The sequence below is a fragment of the Folsomia candida genome, unplaced genomic scaffold (genome assembly GCF_002217175.1).
Source record: "Folsomia candida strain VU population unplaced genomic scaffold, ASM221717v1 Fcan01_Sc001, whole genome shotgun sequence".
Taxonomy (NCBI): domain Eukaryota; kingdom Metazoa; phylum Arthropoda; class Collembola; order Entomobryomorpha; family Isotomidae; genus Folsomia; species Folsomia candida.
This window is the reverse complement of record NW_019091193.1, coordinates 22225657-22239308: the sequence shown is the minus strand read 5'-3', so window position 1 is coordinate 22239308 and position 13652 is coordinate 22225657. Positions and strand designations below refer to the sequence as shown.

Below are 13652 nucleotides of genomic sequence, written 5' to 3'. Positions count from 1 at the left end.
CAATTAATTGAGCAGGATTTGCAAGAAAAAAAGTTCATGCTGGTCACAAATGGGATGTGCAAAAATGACAATTGGTTGGATGACCAGTAGGCGTGCATACGCTTCACCACTTTTGGAAAGTTGGAGGAATGGTCATATAAAATGCCCATTCGATGAGAAATCAATACGGTATGCTTCGTAATTGGTAAAAACTTAGGTTTCATTATCTATTTTAATTTGAAGCCTTAATGTTCATCATAAGATAAAAAGTAGAAGCTGAATGACAGGTTCAACTTGTTTACAATAAATCTTACTAAATGAACATGTGAATTTAAAACAAGTTTCAAATACCTACAACTACTTTCACCTTTTGAGATGTAATTGTGAGAAAATTGACTGAGACATCGTAACTGCTCACGCAAACTTTAATTTTAACTGATCTTAATTCTGCGCAAATTTAATTGTAAGTTTTTTACTGAATTACAGTAGGATTCCGTACATTGCGATCCAGTGTTAATTCTAAATACATAGCTTGGATGAATACTACTGCAGTACGGAGCGGTGGTACAAATGTGTAATACATAGAACTTTCTTACTTTTGTAAAATATCGCTCCAAAATGAAGATAAGAGTAAAACTTTAAAAAAATGTGCTCTAAAATGCAAACCATTGTTAACCAATGTTGTTAAATAGTTAAATTGAAGAGGATTTAAATTTTGACAAACTCGATAAGTGGTAAAGTGTGCGGAGTTCAAGGGGTCTTATTATTATGCAAAATTATGCCTCAAGGTATTACAGGTGTCGGATTCCTTCAAATGAGGTCTCTGAGTCTTTGTGTATTTTTTCTAGTCATCTCAGTTGGAGGTTCGCTTATTTATTTCTTTATTATTTATTTATCACCATTGTGGAATTTTGTAAGAGCTCCTCTTAAATAAAACAGTTAGCAATGGCCACGACGACATTGTTGTAACAAAGGTTCAGATTCCCGTATTGAACAAAACTGGACCAACCCAACTTAATTATCGACGTTCAAGACATTTTAGCGTCATTGCATCAACCGTCAGATCCATGGGATGTCTTCCAAAATTCTTTTGTGCCATGAACGCCACAAGTCCGACTCAATCCAGCTCTACATTTAACGATCTCGCTTTTCTCATCAAATTTGCAATGACGTAAGTACAATTAAATTTTTGTTTATTTTTAATTTACCGTTATTCCGTGTGTATATAAAATCGTGTATTTATAAAGTAAATATTTTTATGCAATCTTTCCTTAAAGGGACGACGACGACAAGGAAGATGATGACGATTCTACTGCGACAGTTGTTGACAAACAACGGGAAAAGGACCAGAATGAGAAACTTGTGGATGATGCGTCTTCCGGTGAAGACATTGATCCAGAATTGCAAACTCCTTCTGAGGAGGAAAAGGAAAAACAAGGCATTGAACAAATGGCAGAAGAACTCCTCATTGACCGAGACCCAGACCTCAACAACCTAAATTTTATGCGTTTAGATGGTAAACGTAAATATAAAGGAAAAGTCGACGAAATATTGGGAAATATGGCTAGGCAGGAGACAATTTCAGCAAAAAAGGTGACACGACCTAGATCCAAGGTTAGAAGGGTAATCTCTGAAGTTAAACACATGTTTGGACTTGGACGACGACATTTAAATGATAATGCCGACATGAAAAGAGGGACAAACGATTTTTGGGAGGTAATATTTTTAGCCTCCATATACGCATATCTACGTCATGAATTGTGTTTAACATTAAATAAATATGCAATCTGGTTGTAATTACAGACCAAAGAGTTTCGACAACAAATGCTCCTCGCTGCAAAGGTGGGCGAAAGTAATCTGTCCATCGACAACAGCACGTCTGATGCCCTCTGTGCATCCACATTTGACCTGTGTCCTTACACGATGGACCAGATGAGAAGATTTGTACGGGGTGACCCTGAACCCCAAGCGCAACAAAGTAATCTCCTGATGTCACCACTTCCATTTATGGCAAATGGCTATCCATATCCTCCGAGCTATCACAACGTCATGCCCGTTGTCCCAGCTATGGCTTATCCCTTTGCTGCCCCCATGACCAACCTTTATCCTGCACCTACAGCAGTAGCAGTAGCTCATCATCCATCATACGTAACTAAACCACGACCCCCATTATTTAAGCCAACTGAAATAATCGAAAATATTCTCCCTAAGCCCCAAACAACTTCACAAGCAAATGAGAAGGGCATTATTAACCCACATAAAATTCGTCTAACGCAATCAGAAACTTATTTGAATGAGGAACAAAAACTTGGTCGAGAAATAATGAAAGTTATAAAACGACACAAACTTCGGCAAAACACAACTCGAGTGAAAAATAAGGTTGCTAATAATCAGGGACTTATTCACGTTAAAATCAATTTGCCAGGGGATAATCCCTCAGTACCACAGACAATGAATCTCGACGAAGACGAACAACAACTTGGAAAAGAACTTGTGCAAATTATAAAGAACAAATTTCTAACATCGTCAAAAACAACCAAAAGTCTACGACAAGTACACCAGAGAAAGAAAAAAGATGAGATTTCCAAACTAAATAAAATCAGACCCAAGCTGGCAAAACATAGTAGCAAACCAGCAGCTTCAAATTTTAAACGCAGACCAGCAATTACACCGGAACAGCCTGAGTATGATATTAGCACTACATCAGAACAAGATGAGGACAAAGAGAACCACAATTTTAAACCGGCACAAAGAAGGAGTTTTAAGAAGAGAAAACCTTCCCTGTTCTTTAGACTTAGCCAACCTTATCGCAAATATTTTAATGCATGGAAACAATCGAAAAAGAAACGAGATCCGCAGCATGATTCGATATCTTCCTCAGAAGAGAAGGACGACTACAACAAACCAAGTTCTGAGGAGGAGGAGGAGGGTGAGGAAGAGAGTGACGAAAAACATGTTGAACGACCAAAGATAAGAAAATCAAAACCCACACCGACATCCAAATCATCAGCATTGACCGCTGCTACTACGATTTCGCCAAAAACCACCACAATGCAGCCTCCACAGACGAAAGCGACGACAATAGTCCATCAGAGTGAAGAGGATCACAGTAGTGAATGGCAGAAAGTAGGGGACTTGCGAGAAAGTATGAAGAGTACCTTTGACAAGGAAGACACGTCAAAACTTGGGGATAAGAAGCCAGTATTGTCCCCTACAATGAAATTAATTGCTGATATTGCGAAATCTGCTAGAACTCAAAATCAGCTTCCAAAGTCTCATCATCTTATGGAGTACAGTTATGTTGCTAAAAATAACAAAGTTAACAGGCCAAAGTTATCAAAAGGTCAGAATAAGCTCAGAATAAAACAGAATATAGCCTATTCTAAGCCGCAACACAAGTCAGCGCATCTACAAAATGCAAAGTTCAACTTTTATCCTCATAGATTGGAATTGGACTATTTTCAATACTCTCAAAACCCTAACCAGAATTTTCTCCGATATGAAAACTCGAATAATTATAATCAACAATATAAGCAGCCTCAACATCCATCTTTCCCCATTCACGGTGTTTGGCCTAACCTTCCCCACCAGCCTCACATGCAACATAGCAACTTGGACAACTGGTCATTTAATCGTCAGTATCTGAACCAAGTCCAAAACGCCAATAAAAATCAACAAACTTATTACACTCCACTTTCTCCACGTGAGGATTTAAGCAGCCATTCGCATAAAACGGTTTATTACAACCAGTCGTTTTTCATCCCCACCACCCAAGTTCCTCATGGAAAGCAGTATTTCCAACAGAATAAACCAACATCTCATTCAAATCGTGCTATTCCTACTCGAATACATAATTCAATGGCAAATCTTGTTCGGACATCTGGCCGACCCCCAATTTCAAACACAATGCAACAAAAAACGGACTTTTCAAATTATAATAACATCCACTCGAATGGTCTTCTCATTGATCCCAGTCCGAGTAATGAGTTGAAAATCCAACAACAACAAATTCAAGCTATGCAACGGTTGCAGGAAATAGCAAAACATCAATTGATCCTGTCTCAACAGCTCAATGAAGAACAAAGTTCCTATTAATATTCTGTGTAAATAATTTAGGAGACCAAGATGTTCTAGCACTGAAAAACGATGTCAATTGCAACGTATGTACATACGTATGTACGAACTGTGATATGCATGTATGCATTATTTTTAGACTTTTAAATGACAAGTACAAGCTTCTAAATCGGACCAAATTTATGATATTTCAAAGTCTGGGTATCATAGGGCAGAATTAACAATAAGTTCCACTGGTACAACCTCACTACATACGTACACTATATATATTATATCAATGCTACGTTTTTTGTGTGTATCAAGTTATGATATAACTAAGCAGCTTTTATTTATAAGCCAAAGTATTGCATATTTTAGAAAATTATGACTTAAATGTCTTCAGGGGCTTCGGTCGTGGAACCTTTCTTCCCTTTTCCACCTTTCTTTCCTTTTCCCCACCCACAAATCTAGACCATAACGAATAAATTAAGCATCAGGATAAAAATTAATGAGATGAATATTTGTTTAAAATTATATTGATCTATTACTTCAGCAGTCTTCTTCAAATAACAGTGTTGGAATTTTTGGTACCCTTCACAGTTATTGTCCATGCTGAAGGAAGCTCCTTTACGTATTTATAACAATTAAAAATTTATTTGGAGCAATAATAATCATAAAAGTCAATGGAATGAGGAAAATCTTTACCATTCGTTGAAGCACATTCGTTTGACGCTTTTTTCAAATCAGCTTGGACAGCCGTAGGAAAAGAATTAGTAATAAGTTCCTCTGCCCCAGCAGTGTTATATTTTCCATCGTCGCCAAGCTAATCGCACGTAACGTAAAAAAAATGAGAATATTCTTTGCAAATCCAGGTATTTATTATGGTAGCATGGGTACTTACAACTTTCTGTTTTTTCCATACGCAGACGTGCATACACTATCACAGAAGACAAGAAGAGGAAAATTGCATAAAACAACAAAAATAGCATGGTGATTGAATATACGGAACATGTAATTACCATTTTCTTCTTCCACATCTTCTTGCCCTTTTTGCCTTTTTTGGGGGTGTCGTCGTCGCCTTCAGCGCCATCGTCCTCGACCGTGGCAGCAGTTGTGGACCCACCCTTCGCACCTCCTCCCATCTCCTTCGCACAAGCCGCCCATACCTCCTTGGTCGCCATATTTTTCACCGCCTCTCCCTTGCACGTCATGTTTCCGCCCCATCCGCCGCCGCCCCTTCCGCCCTTTCCGCCCTTGCCGCCCTTTCCGGCCTGAAAGATACAAACACGTACATAATAATGGGGGCACACGCATGCGCAGAACTTCTCTGCAATTGGTCCGGTTCAACGGACTTACCGAAACCGTGGTCAAGAGGAGAAAAATGGCTGCTGCCAATACAATGTATATTTTATTCCTGAGCTGCATTTTGAAAGTCCTATGATCCAGGTGGAGAATGAAGCTCTAAAAAATCTTAACTAACTGGAAGAATTGAATATGCATGAAATAAATATCAAATTTTAAATTTCAAAGTTTGCATGTCTCATTCATTCCATGTCCAGTACCGTTTATAAATAATACGTAAATAATACATGTCGAGCTGCACGAAAGTTTTCATAATTTTCTTTGTTTGTGGGGATAAGGAGATAAAATTGATCTGCGTCATTTTGTCCGTGCATGTGAATGGCTTTGAATATACGTTTGAGATTTAAGAAATGCACACGATACGCAAATTATTTTCATTCTTTATGCGATGCGAGATAAAGTCTGAACTAAAAAATGATGAGGCAACTACACATATTTATTTGTTCAGTGACTCATTCATGCAACTATAAAAAGAAACAAAAGATAGCATTTCGTTTTATGTGGACTTTTATTTCGGATGTGTATTGTACGAGCCTCATCTTACATGCTGCTATTATGTACCTATGTGCACACTACCCATACATTCATAAGTATGTATAATGCATAATATTTAATAATGGCATGTGATTGTGAATATTGTGATTGATATAACAGACCAAGCAATTACAATTTGCAAGCCATTTCTGTTATGTACGTATGTGTTATTGTGTTGACGTCGCATTACATATACTTTAATACTGATAATTTTGGCATCGTAAATTTCATGAAGCATACACATTTGTTTGCATTTGTTTGCAGATACTGCAGATAGTGAATTATTTAGTTACTGGTCTCCTTTGGCACACATTTCATAATCACGAGAGTCCTGCCTTTTGGGTGTAGGACGTTGTCCTTGTGCTCGGAACACGAATTGATAAATTAGACCAGCAAATACTCCTGCAAAGAGACACGAATAAATCAATTTGTGCTCAAATTGCTTGAGATCAACCACATGTATTTAATACCTCCAAGACAAGGCCCAACCCAGTACACCTATTTATCAGTGAAAAAGTAAACTATAATATGCATTAATTCATCAGATGCAAAATTAGTAAGTACGTATTGCAGAAACACGTACCCAATGCAGTGTCCATGTTGACGACAAAATAGCTGGGGCTAGGCTTCTTGCCGGGTTTAGGGAAGAACCAGTCAGCTTAATCTGCCGGAAACAGCGTCTCAGTAAATACTTATTTGCAATGCTAACTACCAAATTACATGATATTACCGCAACGAGACAACAGGCTGATGCACTGAATCCAATCGCAAGTGGGGCTGACCCCTTGACATCGTCTCGCTTTTTATCACAGACTCCAAAAATTGTAAATACCAAAACAAACGTGGCAAGAAATTCAACACCACAAGCTTGAAGTGCCGAAAGGCTAGGGTGAGGCACTGTGGCTCCAAGATTGCCCCGAACTTCTTCGGGTAACACGGACTGACCGAGATGTTTACGTACATTTACTCGTTTTATTTTTTAATTGTTTGCAAATGGGCAAGTTTGAGGAAGGTTATTATTCACTTACTTTGAGAAGAGTCGATCCAACTAAAGCACCCCCGCATTGCGCCAAGATATACAAAAATCCCAGAATTGGGTTGATTTTCTGGGTCACCATCATTGCAACGGTAACAGAGGGGTTAACGTGACCTCCGGAGACATGACCGATAGTCTAGAGTAGTATAAATTAGTTATTTAGTGTGATTGTATCTGACCACTTGTGCAAGTAGAACAGTTGGAATTTTGCGCTTACTTGTACAATGGATGCTAAGGTGAAGCCAACTGCTAACGAAATCTGGATAATGGACCCAGACCCGTCCCCCCAATTTGTTCCAGAACCACAACCAATAAAAACCAAAAGCAATGTTCCCAAAAATTCGGCAAGTAAAGCAGCGTAAGTTTTCTTATCTTTCCACATATTGCTTGACATTTTGAATTACTAATTTACAAGCACAGTGAAAAAATATAATGTACTATGTATGAATCAATGCAACGAATGGATTGACGGCAAAATGAGATGATTGAATGAGACATTTTTGACATATTTTTCACATTCCCTTTTAAATGTGGTATCGCATAGTTAATCAGAGTAAGAACTGTCGCCAATTGCTATCTCGCCACATTTTGATGGATAAGTGTGTAAACATTATCTGAAATGGTTCGGTGGTGTAAGCGGTGGGTCGTCTTGGGTGCATTTACAAATCGCAACATATTTTATTTTAGCAATCTGCATAGGACAAATTGTCCTATGCAGATTGTCCCTTCCTATTGTCCATTGTCCTGGACAATGCAAATTTTGATTTGTTTTACGAATTATTAATGTACCAGAAGTATCGCTCATTCAATAATTTAGTGCATTACTTATTAAGAAGCATTTCATAGTGTTTGTCATGCTTGTTGCATAATTGGAATGTGTCGTTGTGCATGTTGGACACACGATCACAATAATGTTTAAATGTTGTGAGATTTATCATTTTGTACGAGCATAACTTTTTATGTAAATTGTCAACCTTTATTCTGGCTTATCTTCAATGTTGTTAATATCTCACTCATAAGGTGTGTTTACACGAAGCCCACTTAAACAAAATCAAGCAACCATTAAATTCAAATTTATTGGTCACATATTGGTAATACACACACGCAGTTCCAATGTCTATGTTATGTATGCTGGATTAATCATTTAACAACAAAATGACAAATCCTGGTATTACATAAACATATTTATAGGAATACGACCAAGATAAGTTTCACTTTTAATGCTGAATGATGATGTCATTTTGAGAAAATGGTTATGCATCAAAGTGATGACGGTTGACATACATATTTTATAACAAGACAATAAATTCAAATAGACGTTGGAAATGTCTAAATACCTATGTGCATGGAGAACAATTATTTCTACTTATGCACTTAACCTAATATTGCGTGAAAATGCCCTGTTTTATTTTACGAAATTGAGATTATCACAATTCATTGTGAAGACTTAATTCCTCATCCTTCAAATTTTTCTTGTTCCGCAACTCCTTTTCTTCCTCAGGAGATAAGCAAGTAGATAATCTGATGGCCGGCCGAAGCTCCTCACTAACAAACACAGAAATGCAATTTTGAAGTTTGAATTCTGCACATTTTGATAGTACATAAAATATGTATTTAGTTACGCACGTCTCAATCTTCAAACTTGCTCGACAGATGTCCACTAAATCTTGAGTCGTACCAGAAAATTGTGACCCCAACAACTTTTTTATACAAGCACATCTGCATAAAAAATGAATAATAATTAAACAGTGTTTATTTCAATGAAGTCAAAATTGTTGGCTTTGCTAAATGAATGACCAGAAAGAAATAGGAGATTCCAATAAGAAAATAGGAGAGTCTATTCAAAGCAATTTACCCCAGATCACGCAATTCCAGTAACTCGAGCAAGTACAAAAGTACCGTCTTCCTGGGCTTTTCATCCTTGATGGGCCATAATGCTGTGGTTTCAGTTGCCATTCCCTGCCATCCTTGAAAAGAAGCATCGCCAAACTTGAGTCTTGGTCCCATAATTGGATCTTCAAATGACAATTTGTTCCAAGTAACATCCTCCCCTTTGCCGCTAGCGTCTTTTGAGGGTTTGACAACGGCATCAAAATCCACCTTGTCCAACTTCAACCTACTCGTAGTCACATTCATTTCAGAGCTTAATATCTGTTCTTCAGAAATTGGTCTCATTTTTCCATTTCTAGAGTGCACCCTTCTCAGAATAAAAACCTCGTCTTCGCAAAAACTCATGAACTCTGAGGTGTATCTGTCCCAAACATCTTGAATGTAGTCGTGCTCATGCTTTACGTTCTCTGCAAGAATGGCTACTCTCTTGGGACAAGGGACGAAGCTGTTGTTCTGGGGTGCCGTGTCAGGAAAAGGCTCTTGTAGATTTGGGCATTGGGTGCAGTACTCGCATTTGGCCCATGCTTTTTTCGGAAGATGACTGTTGCTGTAAGCGGATAGTAAAATCCCAACTGTCACAATTTTTGGATCATCTAGAGCTTGCAAAAAAGTTTCGAGCTCCTTATCTTCCTCACATTCACTCTGTGAGATGAGCACGAATAAGAGTATGGTGGTGGATAATAGAAAATGCATTGTGCAGTGGATAAAAATTGTCCAAGGATGTAGATTAGCTATTTTGTGTACACTAAAAAAATTATGCAACAAGTGCAACGTCCTGGGTTTACAGATATTTCGCAATTAAAGATCTATTGTTTGTACGTAAGATACACAGGAGGAATTTTTCTGCCTTATGTTCTACCAGAGTCGGTGTGTCAGGGCTAAGTAAACCTTTGATCAGGAAGTATATAGTAATTGCTGTTTTCTAATAACTACACATACATTTATGTACACGTACATTGAGGATACTGTAAACAACCAAAAAACCAAGAATCAATAAACTGAATATGTTTTATGTATTATACTGCAGTCTTATTTAATAATAAATTATGAATAATAAATCCAAAGTGCGACTAAATTTGTCAAAATATGTAGTAAATGATTTTTTATAGAAATTGGATTGGATGGTGTATGTAGTTTATCAAAATAAAGTAAAACATCAATGGCATATGTATATGTATTTACATGCAACACGACAAGCAATGCAATTTTATATTAACAATAAACTCACATTTTTCTGACGACGGCATTTTTTTAGTCGGGTCGGCTCGGACATAGCTTTTTCATGTATAAATATTGAGAAAAATTTTAGTTAATTAACAAACTAATGCAATTGTCTCATCAACTTCGACTCTTAGCATTGCCCTGCACCCGTTTAGCAAAATTGTATGTCGATGTCAGAAAACAATTAGGACATTAAAATTCATTCTCATGAACCACCCGTTTTATTCAATATGTACAGTAATAGGTCATTCCGACCATTTGTAAACATTTCTATGAATTTGTCAATTGCCAAATAACAATAAGTTTCACCATGGATTGATGGAAGGAAGGTGAGTTTTTCTACTGAAGTGGAAATAAGTGTCGTACATTTATGTTCTTATTACGTCATGCATAATATTTACTCAATACATCAGACTGTAACTAACTAGAGAAATCATAATCAAATTATTAGTTGCTTCATCAGGTGATCGCTGTTCGCAAAAGAGATAAGGGGACACCTTATTATGAGTTCGTCAAGTCTGATTAACGCCCGGATAATAGATAAACGCACATTACATTTCACTGCAAATATTGCATTTCACCTGTCAATCAGACATGAGTTTGTGGAGTGCTCTGGCCATGTTATGAGCGTACGAGGGGTTTTCAACAAGTCCTTAGAAAGCGTATGTAGTATTTGTATTTAGACAATTTTGTGGACCAATTCTTTTTCATTCTAAAATTAAATTAAAATTTGAACATATTTATTAGCATAGAGCCGGAAAAAATGTAGATTTTCAAATCAAAAATTAACGCATCGTCGAGTTTTTAGTGCTGTACGGTTAAATCCGTGGCGCATGTGATCTTGATCTAAGGCTTAAAATTTATTGGGAAATGAGTCTTTTAAAATTTCATATGCATATTTTGGTTAATGTTTTTAAATGTTGACAAGCTCGACTGAATGCAAAAAATGTTTCTTCTGCATAAAGTCTCAAAAAACTTGAAAACTACTAATTAAAATCCAAATTGTTTTAAGTAGCAAAGGATATGCATATTCCAATAATAACCATTTGTTTGTTGAGTTAAATATTACAATTCCCGATGCGATCAATATTATCCCGTTGGTCTCGAATTGGTTTCACATGCTGTATATACTTATAGGGGGTCAAGAGCTCTAGCGAGTAAAAAAATTAAGAAATCTCAAAGTAAATTTCTAAATTAAATTTCTGAGATTCCTGAATAATTCTCATTCAAAAACAACTTAATTTAGTAATAATATGATAAATCGTACAGCTTATGTAACAAGTTGGAATTAGCTCTGTGCTTCCAAAAGTGAAGCCAGAAAAGTTTTTTTCAACGATGGAAATCCACGAAAATCGTCACTTGTTCCTAGGACTGTTATGGCAGAGAAACGCTTCAGAGGGCGAAGCCACTCGCAAAATAGTTCAGTCCCAACCCTCAGCAATTGTTATTTGCACAAGGTCGGGAGATTTATTAGACATCACGAAAGAACATCGTAAATTCTTGAGTTTTTCGAGTTATTTTTTTGCGGATTTTCTTCGAACCCAGTTTTTGACAGATGACCCTTAAAAAATGACAATATCCTAAATGTTTCAAATTGAAAAATTGGTCCATAACACTGTCTCACCTACCTTTTGTAAGAACTTACTGAAACACCCTCGTGCATGTGTTTCAAGTATAATCGAAATTGCTGACTTGACGATACACTCACCAATGTATAAATCAAAGGTTGACACAAAAGTCACCCTACTTACACACATATATATGCATATGCACATTATGTATAATACAAATTATATTGGCAAAGACTTCTCGACACAAAATAAAAAGAAATAGTATGAGTTATTTGACCAAAGAAAAGGACCTTGATAATGGAGGCGACAGTGCAACTCCTTTCTTGGGATTAGCCCCACCTCCACTTCAACTACCCGTTGTGATTGACGGGAAAGCACTGCGATCAGCGTCTATTTGTTCCGCAACACTGCACGTTTTCATAGAAGAAGGGGGTACAGCTACAAATAGGAAATGTTCTTCTGGTTTGTCCAATTAAAATTTATGTATTTCAATTTCAAGTGATTCACTAGAATCGTGACAATTATTCTCTGCAACAGAAGAGAAATCGACTCCTGTCTCAATATGGAAACGCTACCTTGGCGTCGGCTACACTCTTTTGGCTGTGAACATGTTGGCTTTAACCAACACCATTATGAAAAAGTACTCTCATGTTCACCCCTTCAACGTGGGGATTTGGTACTCGCCAACGGCCATCATGGTCGCCGTGATCTGCATCATGTACACGGCGTGGTGGGAGAAACAACCCGTCAGCCAAGGACTCTTCCCTCTCTCCACCCACAAAAAGAACGTCCTCCTCATTCTGCTGAGGGGGGTCCTGACCTCAATCATATTCTACCTGACGGTGGCCGCATTCTATTATATTACTGCAGCAGACCTTCGTACCGTCATCAGTGCCGTGGTCATTGCAGTGTTTATTTTTGGCTGGATGTTCTTGGGGGAAAAGTGCGGAGTGGTACCCACAATCGTGAGTCTTGTTGCACTGTGTGGTATCGGGATCATGACAAGACCGCCCATCCTAACGGGGGCTGAGTCTTTTGACACTGGTACTTTGGTGAGTACTTATCATTGAATACATACGTATTATATAGCTTGTACTCTTATAATTATGTACTTAATTATGCATTCCTTGACGTAAGATTGGAATTAGCCTGGCATTTGGGATAATGGTGATCATAGCCATACATCTCGTCGTCATCCGCTACCTTAGCGAGGTTCATCATGGCGTGGGTAATTTGATCGTAATGGTGTGGGGCCTGGTTCAAGGTGTGATCCTCTCCTGGGCGTTCGGCCATCTAGAAATTCCACCGTTTGACGATATACTTGGATTAAGCATTTCGGGACTTTGTCTCGGACTAGCGATGACCTTTCTAGTTTTGGCGCTGCAGAACGAGGAAGCTGGAGTTGTTGCTCTTGTGAGGACGAGTGAGGTTATTTTCGTATTCTTTTGGCAATGGGTAATTGTGGGGACTCAGCCAGATATCATAAGGTATAGCTTCATTGACTCTCAATTTCGTGATTTAATAAACACAATTCAGAACTTATTAGTGTCCCCTTCAATTTCAGCATGGTGGGAGCAACTCTGGTGATTTCGGGTGTAATTTCTGGTGAGTGAATTGACTGAGAATTAATTATCCCTTGATTATTTATAAGGTAATATAAATAATTAATTTTCTGTGTGTTCGTGCAGTTACTCTTAGGAAATGGGTGGGCACGCTACCAAAGGATAACCCAACACGGAGAAGACTGCGATTCATTTTGATGTGATGTGATTTTTTAAATTCACTAGATAAAAATGATTTTCTAGTCATACATAATAACTTGAAGAAGGATCAAGAAGATCCGAATAAATTATTTTTTAAAAATATGTCCTTCCTAACCGTACAAAATAGGACCGGTTTATGTTATAAAGATTTGTCTATATTTGCTCCACGTGGTTTTGTTACCGGTAAAATAATACTAGTATTTCAAATCTCTTGAAAAAAAATGTTGAAGCTCTGCGATCGTA

At 37.6% G+C, this 13652-nt stretch overlaps 5 protein-coding genes across 6 annotated transcripts; 2 read left to right on the top strand and 3 right to left on the bottom strand.

The window, feature by feature from the left end:
• Positions 1-373: 373 nt before the first annotated feature.
• On the top strand, positions 374-5556 carry LOC118435125. The gene is made up of 5 exons (XM_035850514.1): positions 374-842; positions 919-1150; positions 1257-1695; positions 1783-4175; positions 4959-5556. Exons 1-4 carry the CDS (start codon positions 758-760, stop codon positions 4072-4074), a joined length of 3048 nt encoding a protein of 1015 aa, XP_035706407.1. The 5' UTR covers positions 374-757; the 3' UTR covers positions 4075-4175; positions 4959-5556.
• Positions 4219-5549, bottom strand: LOC110841745. The gene is made up of 6 exons (XM_022087442.2): positions 5389-5549; positions 5052-5303; positions 4934-4969; positions 4738-4855; positions 4581-4657; positions 4219-4499 (listed from the first exon to the last, which is right to left on the bottom strand). Exons 1-6 carry the CDS (start codon positions 5455-5457, stop codon positions 4422-4424), a joined length of 630 nt encoding a protein of 209 aa, XP_021943134.1. The 5' UTR covers positions 5458-5549; the 3' UTR covers positions 4219-4421.
• A 327-nt stretch (positions 5557-5883) lies between the features above and the next one.
• LOC110856543 (aquaporin AQPAe.a) lies at positions 5884-7467 on the bottom strand. Its single transcript, XM_022105032.2, has 6 exons — positions 7182-7467; positions 6957-7100; positions 6659-6868; positions 6512-6592; positions 6399-6426; positions 5884-6330 (listed from the first exon to the last, which is right to left on the bottom strand). Exons 1-6 carry the CDS (start codon positions 7356-7358, stop codon positions 6218-6220), a joined length of 753 nt encoding a protein of 250 aa, XP_021960724.1. The 5' UTR covers positions 7359-7467; the 3' UTR covers positions 5884-6217.
• Positions 7468-7660: 193 nt separating this feature from the next.
• Positions 7661-9988, bottom strand: LOC118435133. Of its 2 annotated transcripts, XM_035850551.1 has the most exons (3): positions 8820-9988; positions 8591-8683; positions 7661-8509 (listed from the first exon to the last, which is right to left on the bottom strand). In XM_035850551.1, exons 1-3 carry the CDS (start codon positions 9545-9547, stop codon positions 8392-8394), a joined length of 939 nt encoding a protein of 312 aa, XP_035706444.1. In that variant the 5' UTR covers positions 9548-9988; the 3' UTR covers positions 7661-8391. The 2 variants fall into 2 exon arrangements, with proteins under 2 accessions (XP_035706444.1, XP_035706440.1); XM_035850547.1 differs by having other exon boundaries at positions 7661-8683.
• A 1824-nt stretch (positions 9989-11812) lies between these two features.
• LOC110844307 (solute carrier family 35 member G1) lies at positions 11813-13511 on the top strand. The gene is made up of 5 exons (XM_022090485.2): positions 11813-12108; positions 12184-12698; positions 12784-13133; positions 13211-13251; positions 13335-13511. Exons 1-5 carry the CDS (start codon positions 11910-11912, stop codon positions 13409-13411), a joined length of 1182 nt encoding a protein of 393 aa, XP_021946177.1. The 5' UTR covers positions 11813-11909; the 3' UTR covers positions 13412-13511.
• Positions 13512-13652: the final 141 nt, after the last annotated feature.